The sequence below is a fragment of the Scleropages formosus genome, chromosome 21 (genome assembly GCF_900964775.1).
Source record: "Scleropages formosus chromosome 21, fSclFor1.1, whole genome shotgun sequence".
NCBI lineage: Eukaryota > Metazoa > Chordata > Actinopteri > Osteoglossiformes > Osteoglossidae > Scleropages > Scleropages formosus.
Genome location: NC_041826.1, coordinates 2,247,534 through 2,260,502, shown reverse-complemented (window position 1 = coordinate 2,260,502; position 12,969 = coordinate 2,247,534). Strand labels below are relative to the sequence as shown.

Here is a 12,969-nt window from a genome sequence, read left to right as displayed (position 1 = left end):
ATAATGCATTATCTCGGCACTGAGGTGTGAACAGGTGATCTTTGACACCGGACCTGTTCTCCTAACTGGGCTCCTAATTGTTGTGTCGTGTCGAATTTGGGTTTACGGCACAAAGCAAATTGGAAGTTTCTTTCAACGTGTTTTTGCACCCCCCCCCCCCCCCCCCCCCCCCCCAACACTCACTTAATTCATTTTTAATTGAAGAATAATTCAGATTTCTCTCCTGTGCAGCTGGTAATTTTATTCCCCCTAATTGAAAACCGTAATCACTGGAATTAAGCCGTTACTGAAAAAATGCAAAAATGATAGCATGGAAGAGCTTGAGTGTTTATTCATTTAATGTTATATTGCCCTTTTTTGTTTTGTTTGGGTCATAAAATCAAGTTGTTTGCATGTTTAGCACTTTATTGTGACGGCGATTTTAATTGCTACTCTATACCATGTATTTTGATTTCCTGGAGTCGCAGAGAATCATGACTGATATAAAATGTTTGAAATGCGTGTAGCAGTATGTGTTGCAATTGGTAATGCCAGTGCCTCACAGAGGCTGAGCTCCATGTTTGGGGTTTGATTTGAATCCCACTCTTGTTGTGTGGAGGTTTCTTGTTCTTCCTGTGTTTACACCCAAAAAACATGCAGAAGAAACCAGTGGCAAACTGCTGACCCTCCCTTACCATGAAAACATCACAAGTGGTCACTGTGAGTCGTTTGACCCAACAGCACTTTCCCCAGCATACCCTGGTGTGAGGTACCAGCTGAGGGATACGATTACAGGGACCAGCACAGTGTGCTGGACCTGAAGGCCAGTGCAGACCCCAGGGGATGTGTCTGAAGGTGTGAGGACTCTGATATCAGAGTGTCTGCAGGCTCAGATGGACTCTTCACAGTAAAGATCAATGCCCCCACACATCCTCCCTTGGGACCCAGCGGCACCAGACCTAGTAGGCAATCTGTAATGTTTGTTCCGGGTTTTCAAACTGCCACACATAAAGCATGGTGGTTAGAGCTGCCACCTTACAGATCCAAAGGTTCTAGGTTTGAATCCCACTTCCTGCTGTAGTACCCTTGATTGAGGTAAACTAAAATGGTTGAGGTGCAGCAGCCTGTTTCCTGTTCCACAGAGTGCACAACAGAGAGCGCAATCAGAGCCAAAGAGAAAAACCCAAAAGACACTGTGCCAGTTTCTCCTTGGAGCCATTTGGACTCATTCTCAGCAGGGCACCTGTGAACACATCACCGTATTCTAAACCAAACCAATGTCAGCAACAGCTTGTCTTGAGCGGGGTCACGGCAAACCAGAGCCTAACCCGGCAACACAGGGTACGAGGCCGAAGGGGGAAGGGGACACACCCAGGACGGGACACCAGTCTGTCACAAGGTACCCCAAGCAGGGCTCGAACCCCAGACATGCCACACAGCGGGCACCGGTCAAACCCCTCCACGCCCCCGCGCCCCCACCACTGTATTCATTCATTAAAAAACATGAGTGCAGGTGGTACTTTGGGTTGGCCGCTGCGGTCTTCTGAATCTTAGGTGGACACTTTTGCTTTGGACAACAAGCTGTTTCTGGTCCTTGATGTGATTCAAGAGACATTCATTATTGATCAGCTATTTTATTATTGATTGGTTTTTAATGGCACTCATCTGGGAATACTCGCAGTCCCTCTGGGGTTTGACAGTGCGGAAACTCAGTCAGGTCAGCTATTGGGTCACACCTGTTTCAGACCTGTGCTGTAACAAGCACATTTGCCCATGTGCCTCTGTGACTGAGGACTTTACTGGAACCTCCCTGTGATTATAGCTTCCCCAGTGTTAGTATCACAGGGAGGTGGTTCCATTATAGCCAAGTCTATTGTTTCAGAGTGCCAGTAAAAGAAAAGAGTCATTCACATTTATTATTTTGTCTCACACTTTTCACCAGAGAGACTTGCTGTGTTAAGCTACTTGCCCTAATTTATACAGCTGGGTAATTTTTACTGTACCGATTCATGGCAAGTACCTTAAGGGTGCTGAAGCAAAAGGTGTGATTTAAACCTGGGTCCTTTGACATCACACATGACAGCTTTAACCAGTTCGCCAGCCGCTGCTCAAAGTTTTTCTTTTTTTTTTTTTTTTTTGGGTTCCTTAATGGCACAATTTAATAATAACTGTAACCTTAACATTGTAAGTTGCTTTAGAGAAAAGCATCAGCTAAATGAATAAATCTAATTTTCATGGTTACGCATGTTTAATATACAGGGACAGGCAAGTGTTGCCTTGCACTTGTGTTCGAACCCATGCGCTGTACCAGTTGTTCTTAAAAACACACGTTATTCCCTTTAGTAGAATACAAAAGAAGAAGTTTGGAAACGTCCTGTTTTCTCTATAAGATGCGGTACTAACAGTCCACCTGCCGCAGCTGCTCATCGTTGTTTACGAGAGTGTTACTGGAACATGGTAAAAGTGGTGCATCGAAGCCCGGGAGTGATGTCCCCAGGGACACATCTCTACCCGGGCACAAGGTCCATGTCAAGCCGCACAGAGCCCCTCCCCCTCAACAGCCGGCCACACGTGACGGCACTCGGCTCTCCCTCCCCACGCATGTCCACACCGCGGCCCACGGATTTGTCATCTCGCCACAATTTTTCATGCAGTGAACCAAGGTCAGGGGACCTGGAATTGATTCAGTACCAGCTACCGCTTCCAAGCCAGAGGCTGGGAGGGAGGGAGGCAAGAAGGGATAGAGGAAGGGGGTCATCCATCATCCGCTGAAAACATTTTTATCTGCCTCCATTTCAGCCTCGCTGGAAACAGTAATTCCTTTCTGCTCTTTCTCCCTTCACTAGCACGCCTTTCATATAATGATAGAGGTAAGATAAGTTTAATTAACTCATAAACGTGTTGGTGGGTCTGGGCGGGCGAGCCTGATAACCTGGACACCGCATACATGTACTCTGTATGTTTTATTTCTTCCCCCTCTGCTGCCATTGCCATTCCTGTATGGTTATGCCTTTCATGTACATTTTCAGCTGTCCCCACCCTTTTTAATATTGAATGTTGACTTTTTTTTAACATTTATTTCAAGTAATTTTTGTTGTGCATGAATGTCGTGTCTGGCACTGGTGCCACGTGGCTTGGAGGAGGGCCGAGTCTGCGTGCATGGGGAGCTCTGCCTGGTGTCCCGACACGTTCCTTTGAGCATGGAAGCCCACGTGTGGTGCCCGTGTTATGCACTGTCTTCTTTCCCCGTTGTGTGGATGTGACGCCAGCGTACGGAAGTTAGAGTTTCCACACCTCCCAGACTGGGCACTTGCGCCGTCCAGCTTGGCGCGCTCAGTTGATTAATGATGTCAAAGTCAAGCAGACTTTCACTGCCCCGCTATCTTCAGTGTCAGTATCATAGACAACTGGTTGGAATGCCATGCAACATGATGCTCAGAGGCATGATATATTAAATATTGGGGTCTTTCTTTGAGTCAAGTGGCTTGGTGTGCTGCTGGTGGGTGGCTTTTTCTGTAACAGTCTGCTTACTATGAGTGGAGCCATATGTGGGACATCATCCCAGGGAACCTGCCAAAAAATGCATGACTACACTTTTTACCAGCAACTTTTAAATAAAATGAGGAGTCATGAAATTTGGAACAGCGGAGGTGTTTTAAGGAGAACACATCAGTGAAACATATGTTCTGATTTCCCATCATTTTGTGAAATGCAGCGTCCGTGGACATTCCAGTAACTGCGGGAAGGATCAGGGAGGCGGACCTGCCATGTTTTAGGCGCAGCCTCGCTTTCCAGTAGCTTGACCTGCTCGAACCCATACCCATGCTTTCTTTGCTGCCCTTCTCAGAAGTGCGGAACATCTGTGCGAAACAGCAGGCGGCACTCACACGCACTGTCTGAAACCACTTGTCCCGAGCAGGATTGCGGCGAACCAGAGCCTAACCCGGCAACACAGGGTGCAAGGCTGGAGGGGGAGGGGTCACACCCCATAGAGGACGCCAGTCTGCTACAGGGCACCCCAAGCAGGAGTCCCACCACATGGCAGGCCCTGGCCAAACCCCCTGTGCCACCGCGCCACCCTGTAGGCAGTGCTTACATTGACAAATGGTCGTGGTCAGTAGTGAAAAGGTTCCCAGGAAGATCGCTGCTGTTGTGTCCTTGAGTCAATGATTAATGTGTGTGAGATAGAAAATTGCCACAAATTACATCTGACCATCATCTTAGCATCCCATTCCGAGTCACAAGTTATAATAACGGAATATTAATACTACATTTTGAATTTATCGGTAACGAAGCAAAAGAGCTACAGGTGGTACTCAACTTAAGACATGGTCGACTTATGACGACCGCTATTTCAGACGACTGTCTCATTAACTTTATTATGCTATTTTTTAAGCCTGATGTTTGGTCGTAAAGTCTCATGACAGTCATTCCACCTGCTGTACGGTAACATCATCTGGCCACGCTGCCACAGGACATCTCATTTCTTAACTCGGTCATTGTTCCACTGCTTTTTATTTACAAAAATGTAACATTTCCAGAACACTTTATTTCCGATTCACTGAAGTCACTTTTTGTGCAATGGCAAAAATTTCTGTATTCTGGTGGTGCAGAAAAGGCAAAAAAAAAAAAAAAAGGAAAAACTGAAAAAAAATATAGCAGCCTCAAAATAATTATGCTACACTGTATTTATATTATTATTCTGTAATATTATTATAACGTGTAATGTGTGAAATTATTGACAAATACAAGAAAGCCCTAGTATAAAGTGTAGGACTAATGCATGTTATTTGTTTATATATCCTTATGGTTTGAATACAGTATAAAGGAGTTTGCAACTTACGACAAAGTTGCCTTAACAATGGGACCATCGGAACAGAACCGCACCATAAGCTGAGCTATTTTCCTGTAAGGCGGTTGGAGGCCGGGCTAAACCGTAGTCAGCATAGTTGCTAGCTTGAAAAAAGGCCTGTCCTACTTCTATTGCCTTCTCTTGAACAACAAATACTTTGGCCTTTATACCCCGGGATAAGGGTGCTCATAAATTGCCAGCAAAATTGCTTGATTTTCTTGTTAGAAGGATGTCATACGCTGTAAATTATAGCGTCAGCCTTCCTGTGGTTGTATTAGTGCCGGGGGACAGCTATTCCATAAAGAAACAGGATGGCTTTCCTTTCGTTTCGATCTTTACTGCTCGACATCTGCTTAATTATTGAAACCAGGCGGGAGGAACACGTAAGCACGCGGCACGGTTTGTTTATGGAGCCGACCCTCAGCAATGTCAGCACCGCCACCGCTGCCGCCGTTTATAGCCTCGGCCGCTTCAGACCCCTGCAGGACATTTAATTCCCGGAAGTCTCCATCCCTCTCCCACCTTCCCATGGAAATCGTCCCCCCCCCCCGGTGCCGCAGAAACTGTGGCTTGTTTGCCCCCGCACTCGCACCCTCAGCAGGGTTGCTAATCGTCGAAATGATTACTGTAAGTCTCGGGCCCCAGCAGGATTAACCCATTTATTTTTGAACCGTTTTGTTTACCTGCTACCACGTTTCAACTCTTTCCCAATAAAGCAGTCTTATTTATTGACTGCTCACTCATGATTTTTACACCTTTTTTTTTTAAAAAAAAAAAAAATTGTCCAGTTTGGTATTGTAGCACACACTTTCGTACAATTTGACATATTGCTATATTCTTTATGTATATATATTTTCCACACTTTATTCCTCAAGTGTACAGTGGCCCTCTCCTGGGACAGTTCCTTCACCTTCTTTATCTGTGTTATCTCAGTATGTATGCTTCACACACACACACACACACACACGCGTGTCTGTTGGGATGAAACCAGATTTTTTTTTTTTTTCTTGTATTGTGTTATTCTGAGTTAGTTCTCTATAAAAGGCCAGGAACAATGAGTATTATTATTTACTGTGTCATTATTATGGAACTACACTTCATTCACCCCCCATTTCTGCAGCTGGATACTGTGGTATTTATGGTGTGTCTGTCTGGGATTGACTGTTATTGCTAGTAGTTTGAAGGACTGTGTGTGTGCGTGCGAGCGCATCAGTCATGCCGTTGCTCTATGATCCCGCACACCCAGTGAGGCCCTTTCATTTCTGTGGTCGCTCTGAATCTGAGTTATGATAATATGTACCGTCGGTGAACAAGCAGAGGTGTGAAAGCGCTTTAGCCTCCAGGACCCAAACCAGAAGAAGGTCCCTCACTTTTCCAACCACCATCAGCCAGTCCAGTGGACTGAGGCTCTCCGGAGCTGAGAAATTATTCTCTGTGAATCCTGTGGTTCTTGGTCTTGGTGTCGGACACGGCGGCACCTCCGGGTGTAAACTTCATCCACAGGAACTTTGTGCAACCCGGATTGGAGGCCGTCGTTCCTCCGGGTCCTGGTACGCCTCTTAGGGACGGATATAGGCTTCAGTGGATTAAAAGGTTTAAAAACTGTAATGGCCTTTCCGGGTGATCTGGTACCAGAGACAGACTAATAAGCGGAACAGGAGTGTATTTTAGGCTTAAGGACTCAAGCCTCCCACACACGGAATACTGGGTGCAGCAGGAGCACCAAAGAAAGGAGAGGCCCACACACTCCCCCGAGGTGAGGTGTGTGGCCCCCTGTGGGTCAGCAGTCACGTGTGATCTGTTCTGTGTTTGCCTTCCAGGACCCTGGACCCCTCCTCCCGTCACCTCTCCTTGGTCAGAAGCCTCTGCAGTTGCTGGAGATAATGGCCAGGGGGCGCTTCGGCTGCGTGTGGAAGGCCCAGCTGCTAAGTGACTACGTGGCCGTCAAGATTTTCCCCCTGCAGGTGCGTGTCAGGATGTGGTTGTGCACAATCATGCTTACAAACACAAAGATTGCTTCAAGAGCCTCTGTTCTCCTTCTTCTATCAATTCATTTGTGGTCTAGCAGGTGACGTAGTGGTTAGAGCTGCCTTTGGGCTTGTAGATCACAGGTTCTTATTCCACCTCCTACTGTAGTGCCCTTGATCAAAGTACTCACCTTTTGTTGCTCCAGTAAAAGTTACCCTGCTGTATAGATGGGTAAATTAGTGTAGGAAGCTTAATGTTCTAAGTGTCTTTGGAGAAAAGTGTCTGCTAAATGAATAAAGGGACTGGAGGGGTGGGTTGGTGCTCTCTTGGGCCTAGCAGCCAGACCCTCTGCCAATCCCTTTCTGTTTCCTCAGAACAAGCAGTCCTGGCAGAACGAGTATGAGATCTACAGCCTGAGTGGCATGCGGCACGACAACCTGCTGCAGTTCATTGGTGCCGAGAAGAGGGGCTCCAACATAGATTTGGAGCTGTGGCTCATTACCGCCTACCACGAAAAGGTGGGTATGCGGTCACCCTGCCGAAGATCTCCCGCAGAGGCCTCACCCAAGGCATGATCCTGTTCTTAGAATCCATCTTTCTTCCATGACCCCACGAGAGGCTGACATGCGCTGTTCTGTTTACATGTCACTTGTGTGAAGAATTTGAAAAATGCTTGTATTCATCGGAGGCCTGGAGATAAAATGTTCACGGTTTTCAGCAAGAGCACAAAGTATGTGTTGTGTTAGAGGCAAAATTTGGCAGATTTGCTCTTTCTTCAGCAAGAGATGAACTCGTGAATGCCAACCGACTACATCTGCCCCCTAGTGGTTAGGAAGGGCCTTGGCACTTTTACAGTTGTCTCTCTAATGGTCAAGTAGGACCTGCTGCAGCTCTCTGTACAAATTTATTTTATTATTATTTTAATCTTTATTAAGGCAGGGTGCTGATGTCAACATTTCTGTCTTTGTTTCAAGTGAAGATTGGGGCTAAAACTAATGGTAAACAAAAGAGGCACCAGAAGAAAAGCAATAAAGCCAATCTCAATGCTGAATGTCCAAACACAGGGGAAGTATGGGAAGCTTTGAGGTGTGAGGTATAGCAGCATGTGTGCCTCCTCTCCAGGGTTCCCTCACTGATTACCTGAAGGCCAACGTGGTGTCCTGGAGTGAACTGTGCCACATTGCTCAGACCATGGCTAGAGGCCTCGCATACCTTCACGAGGACCGACCCGGCCTCAAGGATGGCCACAAGTCCGCCATCGCGCACAGGTGTGTGTTCCTGCCCTGAGCCTCGCCTCTCAACTCCTCTCATTGGCTGCCCCTTTTGTGGCCCCGCCCAAGTTTTCTCCAGCTCCGCCCAGGCTTTCCGCTGCCAACTGTATTATTAATCTCGGTCCCCAGAGATGTGCAGTTTCCCTGAGAGACGCAACTAGGCCTCCATTCGGCTAATGGCATCTGACAGCACGCTCCATTATGAATGATAAATAATGTCAGCCTCCCGCTTTCCCTCCCCCACGTCTGGCAGACCTTCCCTCCCAGCCCAGAAGCACTCCATGCCGCTGGAATATGCAGATGTGGCCCCGGTGTCCTACTTGAATGCGCTTCCAGCTCCCCCCGCACCCCATGTCCCCTGCTCCTCATATCCCTGTGACTTTTGTTCTTGTGGAATAGGGACATCAAGAGCAAGAATGTGCTTCTGAAGAGCGACCTGACCGCCTGCATCGCTGACTTTGGACTAGCGCTCAGGTTCGAGGCGGGGAAGTCCGCAGGTGACACGCATGGCCAGGTGGGCTCTGCCGCTGGGGCCAGGGGGGTGTGTGGGCTTTATTAGTCCTGTTCTCAGGAATGTGTGACAAACATGTGGGCCAGCAGTCAGCGTAATGGTTAGAGCTGATGTCCTGCACCCAAAGGACCCAGAACTGAGTGTCACCTCTTGCTATAGAAAGAACCCTTGGTGAAGGTACTTAACCTGAATTGATATGGTAAACATTACCCAGGTGTATAAATCAGTAAAATATGTTTAGTGGCTCTGAAGTGTCAGCTAAATGAATACTTCGTAATAATAGTAAACATAGGAGCCACAAAATAATATATTCCAGTACATTCTGTGCATGGAAGAGATGTTCATATAGAGTAGAGCTCTGACCTAGAGGTGGCACATATAAAAGACAAGGTGATTGGTGAGCCAGCAGAGTCAGCTCTAACTGCTGTGTGCTTTTGTGGGTTACAGGTGGGCACCCGGCGGTACATGGCCCCCGAGGTCCTGGAGGGGGCCATCAGCTTCCAGCGAGATGCCTTTCTGCGGATAGACATGTACGCCGTGGGGCTGGTGCTTTGGGAGCTGGCGTCACGCTGTACAGCTGCAGATGGTGAGAGCCACAGACGGTCCACACACACCCAATACACCACTTCACCACTAGGACCACAGTGCAAGTTGCACATCTCTCTTCCAAGGCAGTAGGTTGCTACTGGGCATGAAAATTGAATTGTATCACTCACCAGTACACCGACTCCTTATGTAAATTAAGAATGTTCAAGTTATAAATTTTCAAACATGCAAACATTTTTCCTGATTATGTGTGTGAATTGCATTTCTGTCACATACCTGTTTCTAAATTTTTCTCTGTTGTGGTTTGTCCTGCATTTCTGTGTGCTGCCATTAGTTGGCAGCAAAACGCACTCAAGACAGGTGTGTGGGAGTGCCTTAGTTCACGTCCCGGATAGGAGAGATAAGGAACATTTTATGGAAAAAATCTGAGTTTATAGAGCGAAGGAATTCTTACTTTCAGTCATTTCAAATCATTCCATATAGTTTTAAATGAGTTTTAATCCAGTAAAGTTTTTTTTAAAAAAAGACACTTTTTTATGAAGTGTTCAAAAAGGGTCACAAAACATCTGTTTCAGATCCACTCTTCTCCTGGTCTCCATAAAGTTTCTTAATACCATCTATCACAACTGCTTTGGTATTTCCTTTCAGTTGTACATGCAGCTGGTTGTATTATGTGCACCAGCAAAAAACGATCGTATCAGACCAACTGACTGCCCTTCAACATTCGCAAGCCGCTATCTGATCAGTAACTCTTTGTTTGCTGTGAAATGCACGTTTTCTCTGAGATGTATGTAGCTTTGAAGAAAAGCATCTGTTAAGTGATTAAATATAATGGATTTTATCTGAGACTTTCGCACATCCTAAACCAGGAATAAATGAAGAGATGTGGGTATTACTAAAGGTTAACTAATTGTGACATATTAATAGGGACCTTGGATTTACAAACAAATCAAGTTACAATTCCGCTTGAGTTTGTAAGTTTAGGGGACAGTGTATATAGCCAATGACTGCTGAGTTCTCCCTTAAGGTGTCTACATAAACAAGAAATCTGGCCATGCTGGGAAATTATACCTCTGATCTGATCACCCTTAGCTCAGAAAAAATGGTCTGCTGTAATCTCCAGTTTACATTACATTATACATACACGCAGTCCATCCTCGGAACCATGGATTATGTAGCAAGAGGCAGTGTCAGTTTTTCCGAGAATCCGTCGTTCCCAACGCTTTTTATTAAAATGTATGTGTCTGAATATACATATATATATACACACATGTGTATGAGTATATACATGTATTTACATGTGTATGTACATATATATAGACACATACAGATGCTCCCCTACTTACGATGGTTCGACTAACGATTTTTCAAAGTTATGATGGTACAATAGCGATACGCATTCGGTAAAATCCGTACTTCGAATTTTGATCCGTTCCTGTGCTTGCGATATGTGGTACAATACTCTCTCCCTCCCGTCCTGGGTGTGTCCCCTCCCCCTCCGGCCTTACGCCCTGTGTTGCCGGGTAGGCTCCGGTTCCCCGCGACCCCGTATGGGACAAGCGGTTCTGAAAATGTGTGTGTGTGTACTCTCTCCCTATGCTGGGCGATGGCAGCGAGCCACAGCATCCACTCAACCACACTCGCAGTCTCTGTAGCGATCACGCCAACGAGTGTAAACAACTGCAAGTGTAAACTAGCAATACTGTGTTGAAATCGCGTTTTTATTTGTGTTTTTACATCCCATCATGTCTTCTAAATGCACGTGTGTGTCTCCTCCTTACATTTGCCCAGCTGTAGGCTATGGTAAGTGTTCTGAGCATGTTTAAGGTAGGTTAAGCTAGGTAGGTGCGGTACTATATTCTTTTTGACTCATGATTTTTCGATGGGTTTATCAGAACGTAACTCCATTGTTACTGGAGAAGCATCTGTACCTATTTATGTACATATACAGTGCAGCTTGAAAGTACATGAACCCCTTGTGTCCCTTACTTTTATCACAAAATGGTTATTTATTGAGAATCAGTGTTTCTCATGCGACATAATAGGTGTGTAATGACCAAATCCATGTGTTGCTTTAGAGGAAATCATGTGTAATAGAAACACACAAGTACTGCAGGTATGAAAATAAATGAAGCCCAAGTTGCAGTGGTTAAACTATCACAGTCATTAATTTTATAAGTTTATTTTAAGATTTTATTCATAAATAATGACCACCCTACTAGGCTTCTCCTCCTTTCGTGTAGCACAGTGTTACATGCAGTGTTTTATTGTATGAAAATATAAATTAATATGCATATATATGTTCCTTAAAAAACAATGGAAATCAAATAAAAATGAATTAAATGGAATTAAAATGACAGAACACAGTGATTAATGAGCTCTGCAAAACACGTGTGAACAAAAGCCTGCTTGGCAAACTTTGAGAGAGGGGGCTATATGTTTTTCGTAAAGAACAGCAAGTCCCTTCACATCTGTCCATTTCCACAGGCCCAGTAGATGAGTACATGCTACCCTTTGAGGAAGAGGTGGGCCAGCACCCATCCCTAGAGGACATGCAGGAGGTGGTTGTCCACAAGAAGCTACGGCCCACGCTGAGGGAGTGCTGGCAGAAACACCCGGTGAGTGAGGTTCCAGCCCCACCATAACTAGACCCAGCTGGGTCACATGGAGGGGCAGCAGGGTCCAATCGATGTCCTTGAAAAAGCATTTTGTGGTTCTTCTCCATCCTCTCGCTCAACTCACAACATCCTTCTCTGAGGGCTCAAACCTGTAACTCTTCACTTCTTGGTAATTTCCCGTTTCAGTACCACGTTAACAATCCAGTCTTTGAAGCTCTGATGAAGTACCTCCGAGGTTCAGTTTCAATCATTTGAGCCAGGTCATATTCCGCTGAAGCAGCAACCACAAAAAGGAGCCTTTCCAGAAAAGTCGTAAGCGATCCCTTAATTGTGGGTGGCGTTACCTTTCAGTCTAGACAGCAGCGGCAACACTTGGCTCCAATCGCAGCGCACTGCACTTGTGCTCCTTGTGTCATGTCCACCAGCGAGCTCTTGCGACACACATCTGTGTGTTGAATTGTTGAATGGCACACTGTTAGGAGCCACTCAAGGTAAAGAAACTCAAGTGCCAATGGAGTGAGCGTAGCTCAGTGAGATGGGCACCACAGCGCTGTGCTACTACATGCCAGTACATACTGTGTTTACCATAATGCTCTGAATTTACACATCTCACATAGAGGTAAGCAGATGTAAGTCAGGTATCTGAAACTGGAAACCCCTCTCTGCACAACCGCAACTGAGAAACTTTGACTCCAGCACAAACACTCCCCTACAGCTTTATGGAATACTGGATGTTAACCGTGCCACTTAGTGTGATTTATGGGCATCTGCCTTCTTTACAGGTACAATTTATAGTTAATTTGTTACACTTCTAAGGAAGCGTCTGAAGGCCCTTAGCTGCGGGTATGTGAAATATGACCGGTGACTCGTATACAGACACGATTTATACACCTGCTGTAGGAAAACCAAAGTGTCTCACTTAAGTCTGAGCTACACGGGAGAAATTTAAAACATAGATGACACACACTTTGTCTGTTAAAGTCTATAAGGAAGCAGCTGTTGCCCTTGACTTTAAGGAATACAAGTAAGCTGTTTATTATGGTATATGAGAAGTAGAGCATTGTCCTTGACTGCTGTAGCTGGAAATACTGGCAACAACTTGTGCACAAATATGATCTTTGAAGCAGGTATGAGGAGGAAAAAGCTATGGAAGGATGTGTGGCATGCTGTTTTGTTTTTTTTTTTTTTTCTTTTCTTTGACACGGCGGCCCTTGCTCTTTGCTC

The 12,969-nt window shown here is 45.7% G+C and overlaps 1 protein-coding gene across 2 annotated transcripts in view; it reads left to right on the top strand.

Moving 5' to 3' along the window:
* Positions 1-12,969, top strand: part of LOC108924278 (activin receptor type-2A-like) — a 52,660-nt gene that overhangs the window by 38,816 nt on the left and 875 nt on the right. Inside the window, exons 5-11 of one of the 2 annotated variants that reach the window (XM_018735535.2) lie at positions 2,826-2,849; positions 6,652-6,795; positions 7,174-7,317; positions 7,922-8,067; positions 8,470-8,584; positions 9,029-9,167; positions 11,615-11,745. In XM_018735535.2, the coding sequence (XP_018591051.1) occupies positions 2,826-2,849; positions 6,652-6,795; positions 7,174-7,317; positions 7,922-8,067; positions 8,470-8,584; positions 9,029-9,167; positions 11,615-11,745 (843 nt within the window). The remainder of the gene's footprint in view (positions 1-2,825; positions 2,850-6,651; positions 6,796-7,173; positions 7,318-7,921; positions 8,068-8,469; positions 8,585-9,028; positions 9,168-11,614; positions 11,746-12,969) is intronic. The other variant, XM_018735536.2, reaches the window with a different exon arrangement.